General features: G+C 36.6%; 2 protein-coding genes across 3 annotated transcripts; both read left to right on the top strand.

Annotated features, from left to right (window-relative positions):
• Positions 1 to 328: 328 nt before the first annotated feature.
• LOC134669820 (uncharacterized) lies at positions 329 to 7,676 on the top strand. Of its 2 annotated transcripts, XM_063527440.1 has the most exons (3): positions 335 to 1,293; positions 2,064 to 2,093; positions 7,454 to 7,581. In XM_063527440.1, exons 1-2 carry the CDS (start codon positions 591 to 593, stop codon positions 2,078 to 2,080), a joined length of 720 nt encoding a protein of 239 aa, XP_063383510.1. In that variant the 5' UTR covers positions 335 to 590; the 3' UTR covers positions 2,081 to 2,093; positions 7,454 to 7,581. The 2 variants fall into 2 exon arrangements, with proteins under 2 accessions (XP_063383509.1, XP_063383510.1); XM_063527439.1 differs by lacking the exon at positions 2,064 to 2,093 and having other exon boundaries at positions 329 to 1,293; positions 7,454 to 7,676.
• Positions 7,677 to 13,551: 5,875 nt separating this feature from the next.
• LOC134670363 (leucine-rich repeat-containing protein 28-like) lies at positions 13,552 to 20,189 on the top strand. Its single transcript, XM_063528182.1, has 4 exons — positions 13,552 to 13,984; positions 16,115 to 16,262; positions 18,608 to 19,138; positions 20,057 to 20,189. Exons 1-4 carry the CDS (start codon positions 13,585 to 13,587, stop codon positions 20,184 to 20,186), a joined length of 1,209 nt encoding a protein of 402 aa, XP_063384252.1. The 5' UTR covers positions 13,552 to 13,584; the 3' UTR covers positions 20,187 to 20,189.
• The last annotated feature ends 184 nt before the right edge of the window (positions 20,190 to 20,373 follow it).

Below are 20,373 nucleotides of genomic sequence, written 5' to 3'. Positions count from 1 at the left end.
TTATGTGCTTGCTTGCTCTTAAATAAGACTACGTAGTATGCGTGATGTACTAATAGCATTGAATTGATATTCTTTTGCCACTTATGTATCCGAATACAGACGTTACACAGACTGTCGGTCTCATAAAATGTAGATAAGGAATTCATTACAAAACAAAGGTATCCCCTGTAACGAGCTTATCGGCTTGTGTGTGTGCATACAGAAGCTACTACAAGCATGGACACCCCTGGAGAGATATTCCCATCGCTAATCAGACCGGGCAAGTCAACTGCTTAAAAAACCAGCATAAGCGAGGTTGCTATATCACGCATAGTTTCTACGAATGTCGAGGCCTGAGTTATACTGGTCGGCTAGGCTCTCAGCTTCCTCTAGGCTCGGTATGCAAGGATAATACGTAGCCAGGGCAGCCCGCACATGCGCAGAGGGTAGTAACCACACCGATCAAAACAAGACACGACGCGTTTTCCTAAATCAGTCAGAAAACAACATATATCAGTGAATACTGGAAAAATTGTGCTCGATTTGATAAATAAAATACGCGTGCGGATTCGCTCTGAGTCTAAACAAAACAGTGCTTCTGCTATGTAAACATGAACGAGCATAAAATCTTGGTTTTTATCGCGTTTTTGATACTCTATTGTTTGTACTGCCTCAACAGTTGGTTCACGTCTGAGAATGTTATAGAAGAAAACGCTCCAGAACCGCTACCTGATTTGCCGCAATTAATCCCTGAAATATCGGTCCTAGACACATCAGTCACCAAGGAAGATGTGAAAATAAAGATAAAAACAAAAACAAAGATAATTCCATTGTTTTTCTACAATGCCTGCAGCGTTTTAGAAGTGTTTACCGAAAAGCCAGCGCAGATCAAGAAAAACAAAACAAGACAGAAAGAAATAGACAATAGCAGTAACGCTATAGCTGTCATTGGCATAACAGTATTCTTAGTGGCTCTGGGTATCAACGCAGTTCTAGACGCACTGAAAGCTAAAGAAGAAGAGCGTGAGCGGAGGAAACTGAATCCGGATGGGGAAAGAAGGCAATCCTTAGCAGAGTTTGCTAATAAAAAACAGTTGAGACGAGAATCCAGCCGATTTGGGATACAATTGTTTCAAATTGCAGAATCAGTGGTTAGTGGGGAAGAAAAGAGTAGACGCCAGAGTCGTCCGTATACCCGTGGAGATTCCACGAACTCCTACTTGGCTGACAGAAAGGCTCAGACAGACGGTTCCACGCCTACGGAGACAGCGGAACCCAGACTTGTGAAGAGGCAATCGGTTGCTAAGCTCTTTGGTATGTTTTATATCTATTTTGAGATGGTTATTTTTAACTGAATCTTCGATGTTTTTATGAAGTTCACCTACAATAAGTCAAGTACGCTGACGCGTTTATTTGTATACTGGAAGATTAGTTTAAAATCAGAAACGATTGTCTTTATTGGAAAGAACCTACAAAAATATTGATAGATTGCGCAGTTTTCACAAAAATAATCGATACATTTGTACAATAAATCTTTTTTAATTTCGCGCAGTCTATTACAATTAAATTCTGAAAGAAATGTAAAAATAAATGGATTAGTTTATTGTCAGATATATTTCCTTGCATCGAAGTCAAATGTGTTTTAGGATCCTAAGGTTCTAGGTCCTACCTGTATTAATTTTTTCAATGAAGTTTAATCCATTTTCGACTGGCACATACTTGGATTTCATTTATATTTCGTTCGATTTTAAAACAAATTAAATTCAACCTTATTTCCTGCACGGTTGATTTAAAATTCAAATGCATTATTTTTGTAGGGTGAGCCCTTACTTAGAGGGTAAAATTTGATTACTAAAGATGAAAATATTTATAAATATTTAAAACGCGCTTCAGCATATTTGATTATATGTTGATTGAGAATGTTGATGTTTATGTCTAACACTACTGTTTTAACTGTTATGACTAACACTATATTTTAACTGTTATGACTAACACTATTAATTGTTATGTCTATGACTATGTTTAACTATCTAATCTCTACCTTCTGTCAAAGTTTAACTTATTTCACTATGTTTCGAAACAAGGTCTGTCTGACGACTGAAAAAGACTTTCAGGTAAATATACATATGTTATGTAACTTATATATGCATGTAAAGTAAAAGGGTAGTAAATGCATGCAAACCGTGGCTGGTTCCGCCGTCATTACAAGCTTTTATCGCCGACTGTACTTTTTTTTCCACAGGCAACTAATACTGATCGAGACAATTCTAAAGATCCCCACCCACAATTAGGTTTCGTTGTTTTATCACAGAGTTCCTATGGCCACCTCCGGTCTCCATCATCAGATCAGCTCGATGGTACCATAATATTGCATTGACATCCGATTTATATATGCATGCAAAATTTCAGCTCAATCGGAAACTGGGAAGTGGATCAAACTTGCAAGATTTGATTACACGCAGACAGACAGACAGACAACGGTCAGGTGAAACTAAATAAAAGCTTGTAATATATTTTTATGTCGCTTACATATATTGCAAATAAAAAATATAGCTGGTGTAAAGTTGTATCAAGAGATCAAGGATATGGCATATGAGAGGGAAAAATGGAAAATACTCCGCCCACAAGAGGATACTTCTGAAATTGAAGAAGAAGACATAAGGTAAATAACGTTTACCTTATGTCTTCTGACCTAAGCATAAGCACTACCTGACGGCACTACCTTATGACATGTACTGGGACGTGCTCGACGCGGTCCCAGTACATGTCAACTTGAAACTTAAGTCATTATAGAGGTGATAGCAAGGTGTCATGTATTGGGCATTACCATGTCGATCACTAGTACTAGTACGTTTACCTTATACTGAGATTACTGGGTTACCAAACTGGAAAACTGCATTCTACATAATTTTTTTAACAGCTTGTGGCATCATGGTATGTAGCAACTTTAAAAACTAGTACGTTTAGTGAGTTTTAGTTATTAACCTCGTATAATCCCGGCGTACTTGTACAAGTACCTACAAATTAAATTAGTTTTGAACTTTTATAGAAATAAAAGAAAGTTCAAAATTCAAAAGCACCTGGATCTTACAAGATCTTACTATGTTCACCTTTTCCGGGTCACAAATCGCCACGTACAACAGAAGTGGTTACTTGTACATGGTCGCCATGTCACGAGCTTTCATTAAAACAAGTCGAATGTGGCCCCTGTTGGAAAAGATAAAAGTAAATTTACTGCGATACTGCCAAACTGTCGAGAGAGGCACTTAGTATGTTGGCGACATATCGTTCTGGTTTCATTGTAGTACTATTAGGCCGATTCTAATTTCACTATTAAATTTGATATGAGGATATGTGACGTCCCACGGGTAAAGGTACCTTATGGCGGTTGGCGCTTACGCTATCATTAACGCCGCTCCAATATTATTGCGGCGCTATGCGACGTAAGCGCCGGCCGCCATAAGGTACCTTTTTCTGTGGAACGTCACATATAGAGGCTATAGAGGTACCTCTTTAGCCGTTTTTATTTCAGATTAGATATATTATAACCTCAAAGGTAGTGGTGCTTAACATTTTTCCTCCAACATTAAATCTGAGTATAGCGAATCTGAATTACTTATATAATAGTGTTGTTGATATTTCTTATTCAAAAAACGGCCGTCATATTCGGTTTCGTTAAAATCTCTCAGTAAAATCTATTTTCCTGGTTCCTGAAATACAGGCTGCGCCTAATTTGTGGCCGATGGATATTAGCTTAATTGTAAAATCAATTCTTTTTATTAAGTACCATAATACCTTCTTCTCTCTTCTTCTCTCTTCTTCACTCTTCTTCTTCTTCTTCTTCTTCTTTCTTCTTCTTCTTCATTTCTCTTTGATGTCAATTTTGAAAAAATATTTGGTAAATAAACGATTAAATTTGTATTTGTATTTTACATATAACTGTACCGCAATATTAAATACCATGGATAGCATTTCGGAAGAAAAAGTAAATTATCACTACTTTTGAGGTTAGAAAAATTCTAACGGAGTCTAGTGCTCGCAAATTAAAACTTGCCTATTAAAAATGCAATTTCGGTGTGTCAAAATAATCATCTTTAGATTCTGTGCGGAATGAGAAGAGTCATGAAATTTATGGAATCTGATACATTCTACGACTTCTCTTTCCGCACAGACCCTAGCTGCTCATGATGATCGGTGCTGACGAAATGCAATCAGCAGTCATCTTATCTATACTTGGTCAAGCAGATCTTGTCAGTAGAAAAAGGCGGCAAATTTGAAAAATGTAGGCGCGAAAGGATATATTCTCATAGAAAATTTGAATTTCGCGCCTTTTTCTACTGACAAGATTTGCTTTACCATCATTTTGCTCGCACTTAATGGTGTCAATGGTGTGCGCGATGTCAGGGGTGCGAAACTCCTCCCTTCGGGCAAATTCGACTCCGTTCGACTCAGCATTGCTCCAAGAAATAATTAGGCAACTTGACGTCCCTTTGCGTGCACGACCACAGATAAGATAATGGCTTGAATTTTGACAACCCTAAATAGCAGAAAGGGATAGTGCCATATGAAAGGGACAGCATGATTCGACCCTGAACCGCTGTCAAACTTCGATTTTGTAGGAAGTTTCCTTTCTGTACGGTAGTACTATTATTTATACTGTGGCGATGTGTCAGATGACAATGACTCAAGGGCGTATCAAAATAAGATTTAAAATGTATCAAATTCTTAAAACAGAATCCTTCTCCGTGTGACGTGATTGGACAGCCCAGATATTTCCAGCGTTAGTTTTGTGATTGTTTTAATTTATTTGCTATTATATTTATTGCTTTTTAAGCCAAGTATGTATTACCTACTCAATTTATGCTAGTGCCAACTAGAGTAGTATTAAAAAATCTACTTTTTTTGAGAATGTGAGTTTTTCTTTAGTTAGAGCTCATTTAGACGGTGTGAGTAGTCGCATGCCAGTTTCATTACATTGCGGTTTTTGATCGGTCGGTTGAATTGAAACCAACAGTCCGCAATGTATATAACTAAAATCGCATGCAGTTTCGCGTGCCGTCTAAATCAGCCCTTACCACAGATTATATAATCCCTTACGTAGTGTTTTGCATTGTCAGTGATTTTATTGTAAAATTAACTTGATTCAATTGATATTGAACGTTTTTGTTACTGAAATAAGTAGGTACCTGCCTATCTATATACATACCTAAGTACATGATTAATACCCAGTAGCAGAGCCATCATTTACGTCTGATTAGCGTCCTAAATGATGTTCCGAACGACTAATCAAAGGCTTCATATGGTTTCACTAATTTCAGTAGCTGCACGGTGCTTATTAGATATACGTACGAGTAGTTATGTTATGAATATACCTGTTTAAGTAGATGATACTAATTGGAAATTTATTACTACCAATATATCTGCAAAATCTTTACAATCTTGAGTAGGTACTTATACATTAAGTACCTATGTACCTATAGGTTGGTTGGTAAAACAAATATACGGGGTGGCTTTTCAATAACTGCATTCTCGTTGCCAGGGAAGTTTTGGGATTATATTGAGCAACTTTTACTATTGGACCAATCTCGAAATCGCGAAAAGAAAATTTGGCTGTTTCATACATTTTGGCTGGTCCATTTCCGATTTCGGGGTTGGTCTCATAGCAAAAGTTGCTCAGTATAGTCCCAAAACCTCCCTGGCAACGGGAATACAGTACTTTATTTATTTTATTCATATATACCTACATGTAGGTATTTCGTGTGTCATTTAATTAAATAATTTATCTCTGCTTTGTGCATCGTTGGAGCAGATTATATCTTCACAATGTTCATTCTGGAACGCTAGAACAATTAGAACCAGGGAATGTCGCCTCTTCACTGACTTCACCTAATAGCATTTAGAAAATACCTCTCTAAGTTGAATAGCGTCCCAGAATACCGCAGAAATAGCTAGAACGCGTCTAGAAATTAAATTAAGTCCATGGGTAGGGTATGCCTTTCGAGACATTCTAAAGCGATCTTCACATCGGATGGGGATCCGCCTGAGAGCGTTTTACATTGCCCGTTCCGATATCGGATGTCGGATGAAAGTAAAATGTGATACGTACATGTGTTTCTATAATCTTGCACATATTACAAGTAACCCAAAGAGCGATGGAAAGAAGAATGATAGGAATGATAGGAATTTCACTTAGGGACAGGAAAACAAACAAGTGGCTTCGGAAACATAGCAAAGTCACCGATGTAACCAGACGAATATCGAAACTGAAGTGGGAGTGGGCTGGACATGTCGCCCGGAAAGACGGCTCGTGATGTAAGAAGAGGCTGGTAGAGTGAGAATGGGGAGAATCACGCCCAGTAGGAAAACCAAAGATGCGTTGGTATGACGACATCAAAATAACAGCTGGATCAAAATGCGTACAAAGGGCACAAAATAGACCAGAATGGCAAAAATTTAAGGAGGCCTACATCTCAAAGATTGAAAAGGGCTAAAAAGAAGAAGAAGAAGAAGACGAAGACATATGTGTTTATCTGTATTAATTTAATAAATAATTATTACTAAGAAGCGATATGTAACTCAAAAAAGGCGGACGTCATGCGCTATGGCACTCTTCTGCAGCTGTTTTTCTCATCGTACCGACATCCGATATCGGATAAATTTAGCCAAGTCGGAGCCCCCGTCAGCTGTTGAACCGATAGTATTTGTTTGTGTGCGTATGCTCGTGCGTTGTAGTGTGTGTGACCACTAAAGACGGTCTCCTCGGCCCGTATCCGGACCGTTCTATCGTGAGTTATCCTAAATGTCCCGCTCGCATACCGGAGCGGCGTACGTGCATCCAATGTGAAGAGCGCCTAAGAGGTATATCCAGGAATGCAATAATGTGCAGGTGCCATGCATTCGTGCACTTTGTTCATTAAGCTGTTGTCAAGTTTAGTATAGATGTATAAAGGAGATCCGGTTTGGTGTTACGGGGAACTTACTCTTAGATACTAGAATACTTAGAAGAGGTAGGGAGATTGTTTTCGGGTTGCTTACTCCATTTTTAGGGTTCCGTAAGGTAAAAACGGGACCCTATTACTAAGACTCCGCTGACCGTCTGTCCGTCTGTTCGTCCGTCTGTCACCAGGCTGTAACTTATGAACCGTGATAGCTAGACAGTTGAAATTTTTACAGATGTTACCGCCATAACAACAAATGTACTAAAAACAAAATAAAATAAATATTTAAGTAGGGCTCCCACACAACCAAGGTGATTTTTTGCCATTTTTTGTGCGTAATGGTACGGAACCCGTGGTGCGCGAGTCCAACTCGCACTTGGCCGGTATTTTTGTATGTATGTGATTTTGTTGTATTACGCGATATTGTAAAATGCACATCGATACCTAGCCAAGATGACAATCGTTGAAAACGCCAATCGGAATTTAAATAATGCATGGGAATAATCTTATGACTGTTTGTATACTGTCCATCACAGGAGGTCGCCCAGTACCGATGGTGCGGCGGTCTTCCTTCCCCGCCCTGCCGCTCAACCCTGACGTGCAAGCGCTCATGCTGGGCCACCGGCAGCCATCTTGCGATAGCGACGATGAAGACGGGAAGGGACGACGTGTGAGGATCATACGGAGATACTGAATCTCTCATAAAGTCAACAGATACATCGAAGCGGCCAAGGTGTTCACAAATATCTGAGCACGCCTCTATTGTCAAGGACGCCCTATTTAGACGATGCGAGTTTCATTTCATTGCGGCTTTTGATCGGTCGGTTGAATTCGACGTAACCAAGTCCGCAATATAACTAAAATCGCATGCGAGTCCGCGCGCCGTCTAAATTAGCCCTTAGAGTGCTTGTTCAGATATTGTGAACATCTTGGCCGCTCCAATATATCTGATGGTGACTGTGTATGGAGTTTTTTTAAGCATTTCCCCATGTTCCGAGAGGCGAATGTAGATATATATATCCTCCTATTCCTCGCCCTACCCTCCATAGTCTGTATAAGCCATTTAAATTTAACCAAGTTATTTGGAAAATAGAATTGGTTTTCCTTTGGTTCACGTTTTAAGTAAAAAAAAAAAAGAATTTCCAGTGTAACCTCAACCTATTCAAAATTTGCTAAATTTGAAAATCCTCTACTTATCATGGCCAATTTTTTTCATACCTTTTTGGATGTTATAATCCTATAATTTTAGGTCGGCTACATTTGCAAAACTATTCGCCCCTCTAAAGCAGGCCACTGACGAGCCTTCCGAATGGATGCCGTTACAATGGATTCATCCAAATGGACGGCATCCTAATATTAAACATTGTACGTTTTTGACATTCACGGTCCAATTTTGGATTGCAGCCACGCTATTTGGACTGTTGGAAGGCTCGTCAGTGGCCACCTTAGTAAATGTCTAAAACCTGGTATTCGTATTGACTTGTAGCTTTTAGCACTGTTTCTTAATCAATCTTAGTTATTAATTAATTCTTAGTTAAATTATTCGAAAAACAATTGTTCAGCAAAAAACTTCTGTAACTGAACATAAATGTTATTGTTTTTTTGTTATAAAGATAAAAAGAAAAACTACTAAATTGCTAATATTATTGACCAAAAAAAAATCAACGAAACGAGTAGGCAAATGGGTACATGAGAAAGTCCCGAGTGGGCAATGGAATTTTCTTGAAAAGTTTTTTTAGCTTGCAGGCTGCCGCCCTTGCAGGTAAATATATATTGTTATTAGAAAAATAATATATTTCTTTAATAAATTATATAAAGCATTATTTGCCCTAGACAGTTATTATCTTATTTCGAATAATAAAAGTGTTAAAATTTATTTTATTTCCTTAAAATATAAAGTATCGATGTGTGATAAAGATAGGTCTAAAACTTTCAAAATGTATATGAAGTTAGCTAAAGAATTTAACATATCTCTGGAAATGCATATTTGAAAGTCTGAAACTGTAATACGAATGAATAAATGTGATAAACAATTAAACATACCTACATGAGTATGTCTGTATTAGTATGAATTAAGATATATGGACCCTTTACCAAAGCTTTGACTACCTCTGTTATCTTATTAAATATAATGTGTTGTTTTGGTATGATAGTGTTTTTAACTTAAAATTCGTAGGGTTAAGAAAAATGTTAAGCTTTAGGTAAGTACTTAGTACAATTGTCATAGGTTCTTCTCCTTACTTTTCTTGTGTGAGAATAATTTAAAAATATTCAAGAGAGATGTAACTACAAAAACGAGATGAGCTTAATTTCCAGCGTATTCTGATTTTAATAAGGGGGTGTGAATTAGATCTGGATTAGTTATGTATGGATCTGATTTGCCAGTGTCGAAATTGACGTTACTTCAACCAAAAACGTCACTTTCGGCACTGACAGATCAGACACATCCATCTTATTCATAACCTGTCATTAACATAAGAATAGTACTGATTTTTCAATGTACATGTCTGTAACATGTAAATTATAAAATAAATAAAATAAAATAGCATTTATTTATAGAACGAAGAACAGTTGCATTTCCCTCTATTATCTTCGGCAAAGGCCTCCCATGAAAATTTAATTTTTAATAACATTTCTAAGCTTTTCTGAGACTGCTGCTTAGTTACATAGTTACTTCCTATAAAATCTTAAAAACAAAACTTCGGTGAAACACCGACATTATATATTTATTTAATGATGTTATTAAGACTTTAAGAATACCTTTATCCTTAAATATGTAACCATTTTAAAGTATTCAATGGATTACGAAATACATTACTTTAAATATAAATAAAACTAAACACGAAAGAAAATTCAGAAGTTGAGACTTCTTAGGAATGGTTTAAAGTCCCTATACGTTAGGTACCATTTTTGCGGTATGGACTCCTATCTTTTAAATATAATATACAAATATTTATAATAATTCAGGGTAATTAAGGCCGTTTGTGTATTTAATCTTTATAATAATACAATAGCGTTATGTAAGAAAATTAGTCAAATTCTAATACTTTTATACTCTAAATAAACTTCAGCTGATCTAATTTCTATCTGTATACAATAACAGATGTTATAATAATAATAATAGTATTTATTCTAATGTAGACTATAACTGGACTGTAACAAATGTAGGTATACAAAAACTATATACACGTCATCGTATTTCACATTAATTCGTGTACATTACTATATAACAATTACTTTCATTGTAATTAATATTATAATAAGGTCAGATGGGGTAAGACCGTAAGACAAACAACTGGGACAAGACTAACACTTGTAGGAAATTCTCATACTGTTAGTCTTGCCCCGAGTACCTAAATTAAACTATGACTTTCTTACCCCATCTGAGAACCTTACTTTTCTATCTAAAACACGCCTTGAATACCTAATAAGTAATTAGTACGTTGTATTTTGTACATATACTTAGGGACCTCTGATTCCAATGATGTTTTAATTAAATAAATAAATTTGAAAAATTACACTTTAGGTAAAGAGTTTTATTTCTTTCTAATGTATTTCGATTGGTAACTATCGGCCCGATTCGATGTCAGTGTCAAATGTGATGTTTCTTTAAAATAAAACCGGGCAAGTGCGAGTCGGACTCGCGCACGAAGGGTTCCGTACCATAATGCAAAAAAAAAACAAAAAAAACGGTCACCCATCCAAGTACTGACCACTCCCGACGTTGCTTAACTTTGGTCAAAAATCACGTTTGTTGTATGGGAGCCCCATTTAAATCTTTATTTTATTCTGTTTTTAGTGTTTGTTGTTATAGCGGCAACAGAAATACATCATCTGTGAAAATTTCAACTATCTAGCTATAACGGTTCGTGAGATACAGCCTGGTGACAGACGGACGGACGGACGGATAGCGAAGTCTTAGTAATAGGGTCCCGTTTTACCCTTTGGGTACGGAACCCTAAAAAACATCCATTCCAACCAGCGCATGGCCATCTCGCTGGCCTAGCGCTGCGCCAGCACTCGTGTAGAGGAGCCATAACATCTTGATTTGCCATCACGCTGCCTGGCAACATGTCCCGCCCAATTCCATTTAAAGCTTGCATTTCGATTTAATGTTGGTTAGTAATATATATAATATGGGTCTTGTCTTGCAATACCTTATCAGAGATCGTGTTACACTGGCTATACAGTGTGACGAGGCCATTAGCCAGTGACGTGTGTTTGTTTACCTTCGACCGACCTCGGACGCCGCGTTGGACAGGCGCCAGACACTCGACATCTTACGTAACGTGACTTTGGGAAACGCTGGCTCTTACATGTTGGTCGGATCCCTTTGTTTGACATAATTATTGAAAGTCATAAAGTAATGATTGTCAGATTATCGTTAGTCATAATCAGAGCTCGGATAGGGTGAGCTATTTGCCTTATATATGACATAAGACATGTCAAATTATAAGGCAAATAGCTCACCCTATCCGAGCTCTGGTCATAATTCTGAAACCGGTTGTCGGATCCCTTTGTTTGACATAATTATTTAAAGTCATAATATAATCATTGTCAGATTATCGTTAGTCATAATTCTGAAACCGGTTGTCGGATCCCTTTGTTTGACATAATTATTGAAAGTCATAATATAATGATTGTCAGATTATCGTTAGTCATAATTCTGAAACCGGTTGTCGGATCCCTTTGTTTGACATAATTATTGAAAGTCATAATATAATGATTGTCAGATTATCGTTAGTCATAATTCTGAAACCGGTTGTCAGATCCCTTTGTTTGACATAATTATTGAAAGTCATAATATAATGATTGTCAGATTATCGTTAGTCATAATTCTGAATCCGGTTGTCGGATCCCTTTGTTTGACATAATTATTTAAAGTCATAATATAATCATTGTCAGATTATCGTTAGTCATAATTCTGAAACCGGTTGTCGGATCCCTTTGTTTGACATAATTATTTAAAGTCATAATATAATCAGTGTCAGATTATCGTTAGTCATAATTCTAAAACCGGTTGTCGGATCCCTTTGTTTGACATAATTATTGAAAGTCATAATATAATGATTGTCAGATTATCGTTAGTCATAATTCTGAAACCGGTTGTCAGATCCCTTTGTTTGACATAATTATTGAAAGTCATAATATAATGATTGTCAGATTATCGTTAGTCATAATTCTGAATCCGGTTGTCGGATCCCTTTGTTTGACATAATTATTGAAAGTCATAATATAATGATTGTCAGATTATCATTAGTCATAATTCTGAAACCGGTTTTCGGATCCCTTTGTTTGTCATAATGTAATCATTATCAGATTATCATTAAGTAGTCATAACTCTGAAACCGTTAACTTTTCAGGATTTTCGTAAGGATATCCTATAGATAGGTTAGGTTTATTTTATGGCAATCCTGAAAAGTTAGGCATTTCTGAGAAAAACCAAATTATGACTAACGAAGATGCGGACAAAGAACACATTATGACTTAAAACTTTATGGGAAACAATAGAGACCTTATGTTGGTCAATTAGTATAAGTATTATAGTATATGATACGTCGGTGGCAAACATGCATATGGCCCGCCTGATGGTAAGCGGTTACCGGAACATATGAACGCCTGCAACTCCAGGGCGTCATTTTGATTAGAAAACAAGGAAATTGCGATTTGGTCGGTGAAATATTGCGTTTAAAATGTAAGGAATCGAATGGTACCATTATATTTTTTCCTTTTAGGCTGTTTAAAATAACAAACATTTTGAAACTTTGAGGTCTAGTGTTTTTTTTATTATTCTAATATATTTTTAAGTTTCCAATTTATCGCGATAGATTTCTCATTTTCTATCTATATATTTAACTAGATTAATAAAATTCAACATGTGTTTCTATTGGGGATTTTGCAAATGATATTGATTGGGTTTGACTTAGGTCACAGCTAAAACCTAACTTTACGTTGGTAAGTAAGTACTAATCGTATAATATATGTTGTTTAGGCACTTTAGAAAAAAGTAGCCAACTTTTCATCGTATAATCTTGTGATCACGTGTACTAATGTACATAGATATAATTTACTAATAGCTACGCTATGTAGGTATGTGTAATACTAATAACCGGCAATATTTCGCATGCACATAATCGATGCATGACCTTAACTGCAATAATTGGGTGAATATGTAATGTTCATTTTCTTTGTTAACGATATCCAGATTCTTTCAACTCATTGATAAGTACTTTATCATGTTTGGGTAGGTATTGTTATTAAGTTAGTTATTATTTGTAAAAATAAATAAAATTTGTTAAATTTTGAATGCTTGTAAAATGGTATACTTACTTGGGCACTTTCATGCTATGCACGCAAACATTAATATAATAGTCGCCTTAAAAATCTGATCAGGTCAGCTAGTTTTAAAACTCAATCACATGTTTAGAATTATTATCGTTTTTTTAACGTTTCACCTATATTCCGTCTGGCATAATAATTCGTAGACCGGAGACCTTGCTATAGTTTTAAAAATATCACGCTTCGCGCGTTCGCCACGGGATGCAGTACTCGGCCGACGGGATCAAAGACAGCTGCTTCTTCGTTTTATTTTTAAATTCGGACTAAGGCTGCGCAAATCTGCCAAATAAAAACAAAAAAGTGTGTTTAAGTGTAATGATACTGAAAAATGGATTACAGTGAAAATAATATACCAACGGTTGTTCTCCATTGGAATTACAGAGGTTTCACCCAGTTCCCTTTACATTTGCTCAAAGGCGAAGAATCAGAAATTACGGATATATATCTAAAGGAGAATCTAATATCTCGTCTGCCGAGCGACATCGGCAGATTGGAGCATCTAGAGAGCCTTTACTTAAGCGGCAATGATATAGCGGTGTTGCCTCGAGAGATATCGAAGTTGCGAAGTCTAAAGTGTCTCGATGTTAGCGGCAACAGATTGAGATACATACCCGATGAGATAGGCGATGTCAGAAGCTTGAAGTTCCTGATATTGGATGAGAATGAATTAACGGAGTTGCCTTTGAGGATCGCGGAGCTGAGAGCGCTGCGGTATCTATCGGTTTGTGGTATAGTCCTGTTTATTATAGTATGTTGGTGTTGTGCAGCTTTTTTAATTGCAAGTATGTGTAATTGTGTATGTATGAATAAGTTTATTACTTCGCAGTACAATCAATTGGTTATCATTTGATATTTGTTGCTTTTCGGTGAAGGAAAATATCGTGAGGAAACCGAACTATGGAATGCCAATAACTAGTTTCCCCTCTGGGTTGGCAGATGGCAGTCGCTTTCGTAAAAACTAGTACCTACGTCAATTCTTGGAGGCCGTGAGCCGAGACAAAGTGCCGGGATAACGCGAGGAAGAAGAAGAGTAGGTACAATCAATATGTGCATTTTTGCATTGATGCAAAAAATTGACTCTTCCTTAAAAAAATTCAACATCAGACCAGCGAAAAGTATGAAACATCCAATTTTTTTCCGCGTTTTCGGGGTTGGTCTCATAGTAAAAGTTGTTCAATGTGACCTAAACATTAACGGGTTTGAGTATTTGCTTTTCGTTCAGTTACATACCTACTGTATTTTGTTGTCCCTCTTACACGATTTTATTGTTATTATAACTGCACGAGCTCCATAATAAAAACCATTTCTCGATTTAGAATTTGAGACTGCAAGTTAAGCTATAGGAACATAATAGCCTGGGAAATTCGACTGTTCACAAAGGTTACTGGCTAATCAACTTCAGCCCAACCATTATGATTCTGTCCTACGTATACGCGTATCTGCTTCGAATCAAGAGATCAAGTTATACTGTGAGTCGTTCCTAATCGAGAACGAGAGACTTTATGAATAGACCACCGTTTCATCGTTGCCAGCCATATTATACCTTAAGTCAATGTGGTAAGGTTCAAGTTTGTATAGTTGTTTAGTGGTTTAATGTTTGGTGCCTCGGATAACTTACTGTCTGAGATAAATCAATGTTTCCTCATTGATTTGGTTGACCTGTTTTGGGTGGTAATCGATTTATAAGATTTGTTGGGCAGCTAAAACTATTTTCTAGTTAAGGCTGTATTTGTATCCTTATCGGATCTTGGAAGATTTTACAGAATATTTTACAGTCTCTTCGGAAAGAGAACTTTTCTCTTTCCGCACAAATTCTAGTAGACCAAGAAAAGTCTGCAGCGGATTTGATAGCCCACGCAGTGCAAGTGTCATTTTAAACGTCAAACTTCTATGAAATTATGACGTATAAATAATTTAACACGCTGCGTGGGCTATCAAATCCGCTGCAGACTTTTATTTATACCTACTTATTGACGTTTTCACAAACCTGTGGTAAGCAATAGTGATAATTCACTGTGAGGGACTGTGTCTAAAATACCAAATCAAAAATAAATTTACGAGTCCTGATCTTATGTTGTCCGGGTATTATTGGCATGTCCTACTCGGGAGCCTGGGGTCAGCCTGGGGTCCACTCGGTAAACTGATCCCAAGAATTGGCTTAGGCATTAATTTTAAACTGACATCTATGTGACTTTTTAACCCAGCGGACAATCTAGAACTTATTGGGATAAGTTAGTCCGGTTTTGCTCATGGCGTTTTTCTTCATCGAAAAGCGAATTTCGTACTATTAAAAAAAAATTAAGACGCTCACACTAGACCGGGTCAGGGCTTCGTTTTCTATGGAAATCACCACGTGATCACCGATCAGCCGTCATAGAAAATGACATGTCGGACGCCCCGGCCCGGTCTAGCGTGAATCATCCTTTAAGAATGCCTATAACTACTTACATAATTTTATTTGAAGAAAAGTACATAAATGAAAACAAAAAGAATAGATAGTATCAAGTATAGAGGGGTCCTGTCATCGTAAATTTTGTAGTTACTGTAAATTTACTGCCATCTATCGACACACGACTAAAACTCAAAATAAACACGTATAAAATTATAAAAAAAATGTATATACCTATATGGATAAATGATTTTATTATTTTTATATCATTTTGACCTATGTTTCACTGATATCTATGTGTTAAAATTGTTAAATATGAAACGGTGTCGTCACGCCATAATACCTATCTATCCGAGAATGACTTTTACTCGATTTCCGAGGCACGTTTTTTCTTTAGACTTTATTCATCTTATACGAAGTTACATATGTCTTTGATGGAAATGAAAACATTGATTTCTTTAAATTCCAGATAACAATTTGCAATGGCTGCCCCAACGGCCCGTGTATAACCAGCATCACTGCGAGTTCCGATTCTGGAGGAACAACCTGAAGGCGATACCATTTTCCTTGTGGTACCACATGTTCAGGGACCAGCAGACTAGGAGCTTCGGAATGGGGTAGGTTTAGCAATGTACAAATTGCAGAAATGTTCTCGGAAATTTCAGAGAAATTACATGAAAGAAACTTAGAAAGTTCTCTGTGAGAATGTTCCCATGAGAACTTTAACGTTTTGTGTAATATATATAATACATATGGGCCAGTCATCTTAAGCCTAAAAAGGGGGTCAACCTCGGAATGAGAGATAATAAGCTGGAAACTCGTATACACCTTCGTTATGACATTTTAAAGGTTCTCTTAAAAGTCGACGCATATATCATGTGCGCGTCACAAGTTAATCAAGGTCAAAGTTCATGAAAATCGGTTTTTTGCGAATATCAAGATTTCTATAACTCCACCGCTGTTTACATGTAGGGAAGAATTGTAGAGCATAAAATTTGTGACACGTTAAGCATCGAACATTTTTTCATGAGATTAGCCGTTTTCAAGATATAGGGCACAGAAAACGCAGTGATCAGACATAAGTACTATAAGTTGGTTTGATAGTGAATGAGACCTTACATTTTGTGAAGATGCGCTGAAACTTGGCATAGTTGATTTTTAGCTGGTCTGAGTAGATTCTGACCGGGAGACATCGAGAGCCACGGCACATTTAGTGGGGGGAGGGGGGTTAAGTTCGACGCTGCCGCGCTTCAATTGAATCATCATTTCTCTAAAGCTATACATATTAGGACATGTGATATATCATTTCCGGATAAATTATGGATGGGGAATCTATTTATGGAACTAAAACAATGTACTTTCTAACAAAGAAAACGAATAAGAATGAACTTAAAACTACTTCATCTCGCTATTTTAACAACAGATAGAGATTTCGGGAGTTAAATAAAAGCATGTGAAAACATTTTCATGTATTACTAGTCTATTCTATTCTAGTACTTAAAATCTACCTCTTTCCTGTAGAAATACCTTAAGTTAAAGGCTATAAAGCTTAATTTCCTGATTAAACCTCAGCTTATTATCTCTCATTCCGAGGTGAAAGCCTTAATTTAACTGGGCCAATATTACACGCCACATAACAGTAAAGCGGGCAGGCGAAGTATTTAAAATGGCATGTGTCTACGTCGGCCTTGACACGATTAGGTTGTTTATTAAATTTAAGTTCCAGAGAATATTCTTCATAGAAGTTTCGCAACTTAAGAAACTTCTCCTCGGTGCATTGCTAGGTAGGTTATTTACTCTGACTAATCAACTAATTAAGTATATATCCCAGAATATTAGGTATTCAAAAACTAGTAATAGCACTAAATTATAAGGACGCTAAGAATGTGTGCTTTTTTTTAACCGAATCAGGCTGCCATGTGATAGAGGATATTGACATAATTTCATAAAAGTTTGACGTTTATAATAACACTTGCGTGGGCTATCAAAATCTCTGCAGACTTTTCTTGGTCTAACTCTAAAGATTTTTTTTCTTTGAAATAGTTCTTTTTCTTATTTTTTTTCTTTTCGTTTGGCGGCTGAGTCGGTTAACTTCAAACTCGGGTAAATCCATCTGTGTATACGATTTTAGTACCTATTAAGAAAAGGTAATAGGGTAGATAATATTGGCTGAGAGGGTCGAATGTATTTACCAGGGTTTGAAGTTAAGCGACACGTTTGTCGGTGTACGATTGTCATCTTGGCTATGTCTCCTTGGATGCTTCCGAAGAGAACAGTGCTTCTTGCACGCGCCCTCAGATTACTTGACGTCATAATGTAGGTTCTTTTATGTATGCTTTGTTTGTGAAACTTATTCCGCCTTCGTTGAGGAACATTCTCTTCCCTTCAGTGCGTAATGGACATGTTTATGGCACCCAGAAACATCCATTATTGCTTGTTTTGTTTACTTGATACCCCACATTAGCTGAGAATAGATGTGTTTGGAGTTACGTAAGATTTCTTACTATAGGTAGGTACGATCATTTAGAGCTATACTTAATTTAGGCTGAAAATGCTGCAATATCTAAGTTTTGCCTCATCTTCCCGTAAAGCTTCATAAAGGCTAATATTATGTGACTACATAATTATAAAAGTATAAGTACCTAGGTATATACGCCTCCACTCCACCATCTTAAAATATACATACTTAGGAACTTAATTTTTTAATGTTCCCATGGAACTATAGTAGATATGTAAAGTCAGAGCAAGAAAAGTCTGCAGCGGATTTGATAGCCCACACAGTGCAAGTGTTATTTATACGTCATAATTTCATAGAAGTTTGACGTTTAAAATGACACTTGCACTGCAGGCTATCAAGTCCGCTGTAGACTCTTCTTAGTCTGACTCTACCTATATGTAACGTACTTCAACAGTCAAATCCATGCTTTGCTGTCGAAAATTCTAATATCTATTTTTGTTTCAGAAAACCTCAAGCGATTTATACAAATCAACAAGTATGCCGACTGACCGTAGTGAATGAGAATGGTTCATATAAAATAGATATCCCATGTCCACCGCAACACCAAAACATATTAGAAAGTACATATTCCCCACCAAATCTGTACGAACTGTGTCGAAGAAGACTGTATGCAATCATATCAGAAACTGCCAGAAAACTATCAACAGACTCACCAAGCATTTATTCAGATTATTATAACAGAAATGTATCAAATATTCAGAACAACTTCTTAAATTTTAATCTAGAATCTAAAAATATACCCAGCGAAGATAAAAATGGTAATTACGAATTCAAAGTCATACCATCCGTTTTAAAAAATGGGAATAAAACCAAAGAACAAAGAATTTACGCACCATCTGATATAGTGGATAAATACCACAGTTTTCTACCAAATTTTATGAAGAGAGAATTAAGAGTTGGACCTATATCAAAGTGTGAGAACGCCGCTTGTAAGAAACCTACATTTGATTTCGTGTTATATGAATTCTGCCTTGGGTAAGAAATTTCCTGATTTACATTTCGGACGCTCATATTTTGAGTAGGGTTTTAGGGCTTCAGATGATCTAGGCTTGTCGAGAAGGATTTTATGTGATCTGAGTTAGAATTTCGTAATGTAATTTATGGGACGGGCTTAATATTCGTACGATAATATCAATGTCTATAGTTCGTGTTTTTTAGCATTAGAAAGAATTTGCAAGAAGGTAAGCGATCTTGACATGTCTTTTAATAGAAAAACGCTTTTTAAAAATCAGTAACTATTACTTATGAAAGCAGAAGAATATAAATGATCGTACTCGTATTAGATTCATAATTGTTACATATTTGCCGTGACTTATTTTTTAAACATGATTTTCAATAAAAAGACGCATCAAGATTGTTTACCTTATTTCTAATGCTAAAATAAAACCGGGCAAGTGCGAGTCGGACTCGCGCACGAAGGGTTCCGTACCATAAAGCAAAAAAAAAACGGAAAAAAATGCAAAAAGAAAACGGTCACCCATCAAAGTACTGACCACGCCCGACGTTGCCTAACTTTGGCCAAAAATCACGTTTGCTGTATGGGAGCCCCACTTAAATCTTTATTTTATTCTGTTTTTAGTATTTGTTGTTATAGCGGCAACAGAAATACATCATCTGTGAAAATTTCAACAGACGGACAGACGGACGGACGGACGGACGGACAGCGAAGTCTTAGTAATAGGGTCCCGTTTTACCCTTTGGGTACGGAACCCTAAAAACGAAGTATAGGTATACTCGCCTGTCGCCATTACTTATGCAAGCACCATGTTTGTATTCTGTGTGGCAATAAAATAAATAATTATGATTCTTATTCTTATTTGCAGCATATATTCGGACCAACGGTGAATAATTGATACTCGTTGGTATTATTCATGTTTTTTCTTTTCATTTCAGGGAAATTATCCTCATCGATAGAACGGAAACTGTCATTCTGAGTGCTGTATTCTGTTCGAAAACCTGTTCAGAAGTATGGAAGCGAGGTAGAACGAATGTTATACCATGGACCTTAGTACAAAATAACTAATAAATAAATTATTCAAATAAAATGTGTTTTCTCGCTTATTAGGTACTATATAATCTATCCTTCTTCCTGCTTCCTGAATGCGCAAAACACAAGTAACTGCTATAAATGATTCTATTAATTGAATTCGTTCTAGTTATAAAATCGTACACTTTATACACACCTAGGGTTTTAACCCAAAACCCAATCC

This window comes from Cydia fagiglandana, chromosome 13 (genome assembly GCF_963556715.1).
Source record: "Cydia fagiglandana chromosome 13, ilCydFagi1.1, whole genome shotgun sequence".
NCBI lineage: Eukaryota > Metazoa > Arthropoda > Insecta > Lepidoptera > Tortricidae > Cydia > Cydia fagiglandana.
This window is presented reverse-complemented; position numbering and strand designations above follow the sequence as displayed.

Excerpts from the sequence above, each read along its gene's own strand:
- LOC134669820 (XM_063527439.1), top strand. The coding sequence starts at position 591 with ATGAACGAGCATAAAATCTTGGTTTTTATCGCGTTTTTGATACTCTAT. Across the intron at positions 1,294-7,453 it reads ATCGGTTGCTAAGCTCTTTG|GAGGTCGCCCAGTACCGATG; the intron begins GTATGTTTTATA and ends TGTCCATCACAG.
- LOC134670363 (XM_063528182.1), top strand. The coding sequence starts at position 13,585 with ATGGATTACAGTGAAAATAATATACCAACGGTTGTTCTCCATTGGAAT. Across the intron at positions 13,985-16,114 it reads GCGGTATCTATCGGTTTGTG|ATAACAATTTGCAATGGCTG; the intron begins GTATAGTCCTGT and ends TTTAAATTCCAG. Across the intron at positions 16,263-18,607 it reads ACTAGGAGCTTCGGAATGGG|AAAACCTCAAGCGATTTATA; the intron begins GTAGGTTTAGCA and ends TTTTTGTTTCAG.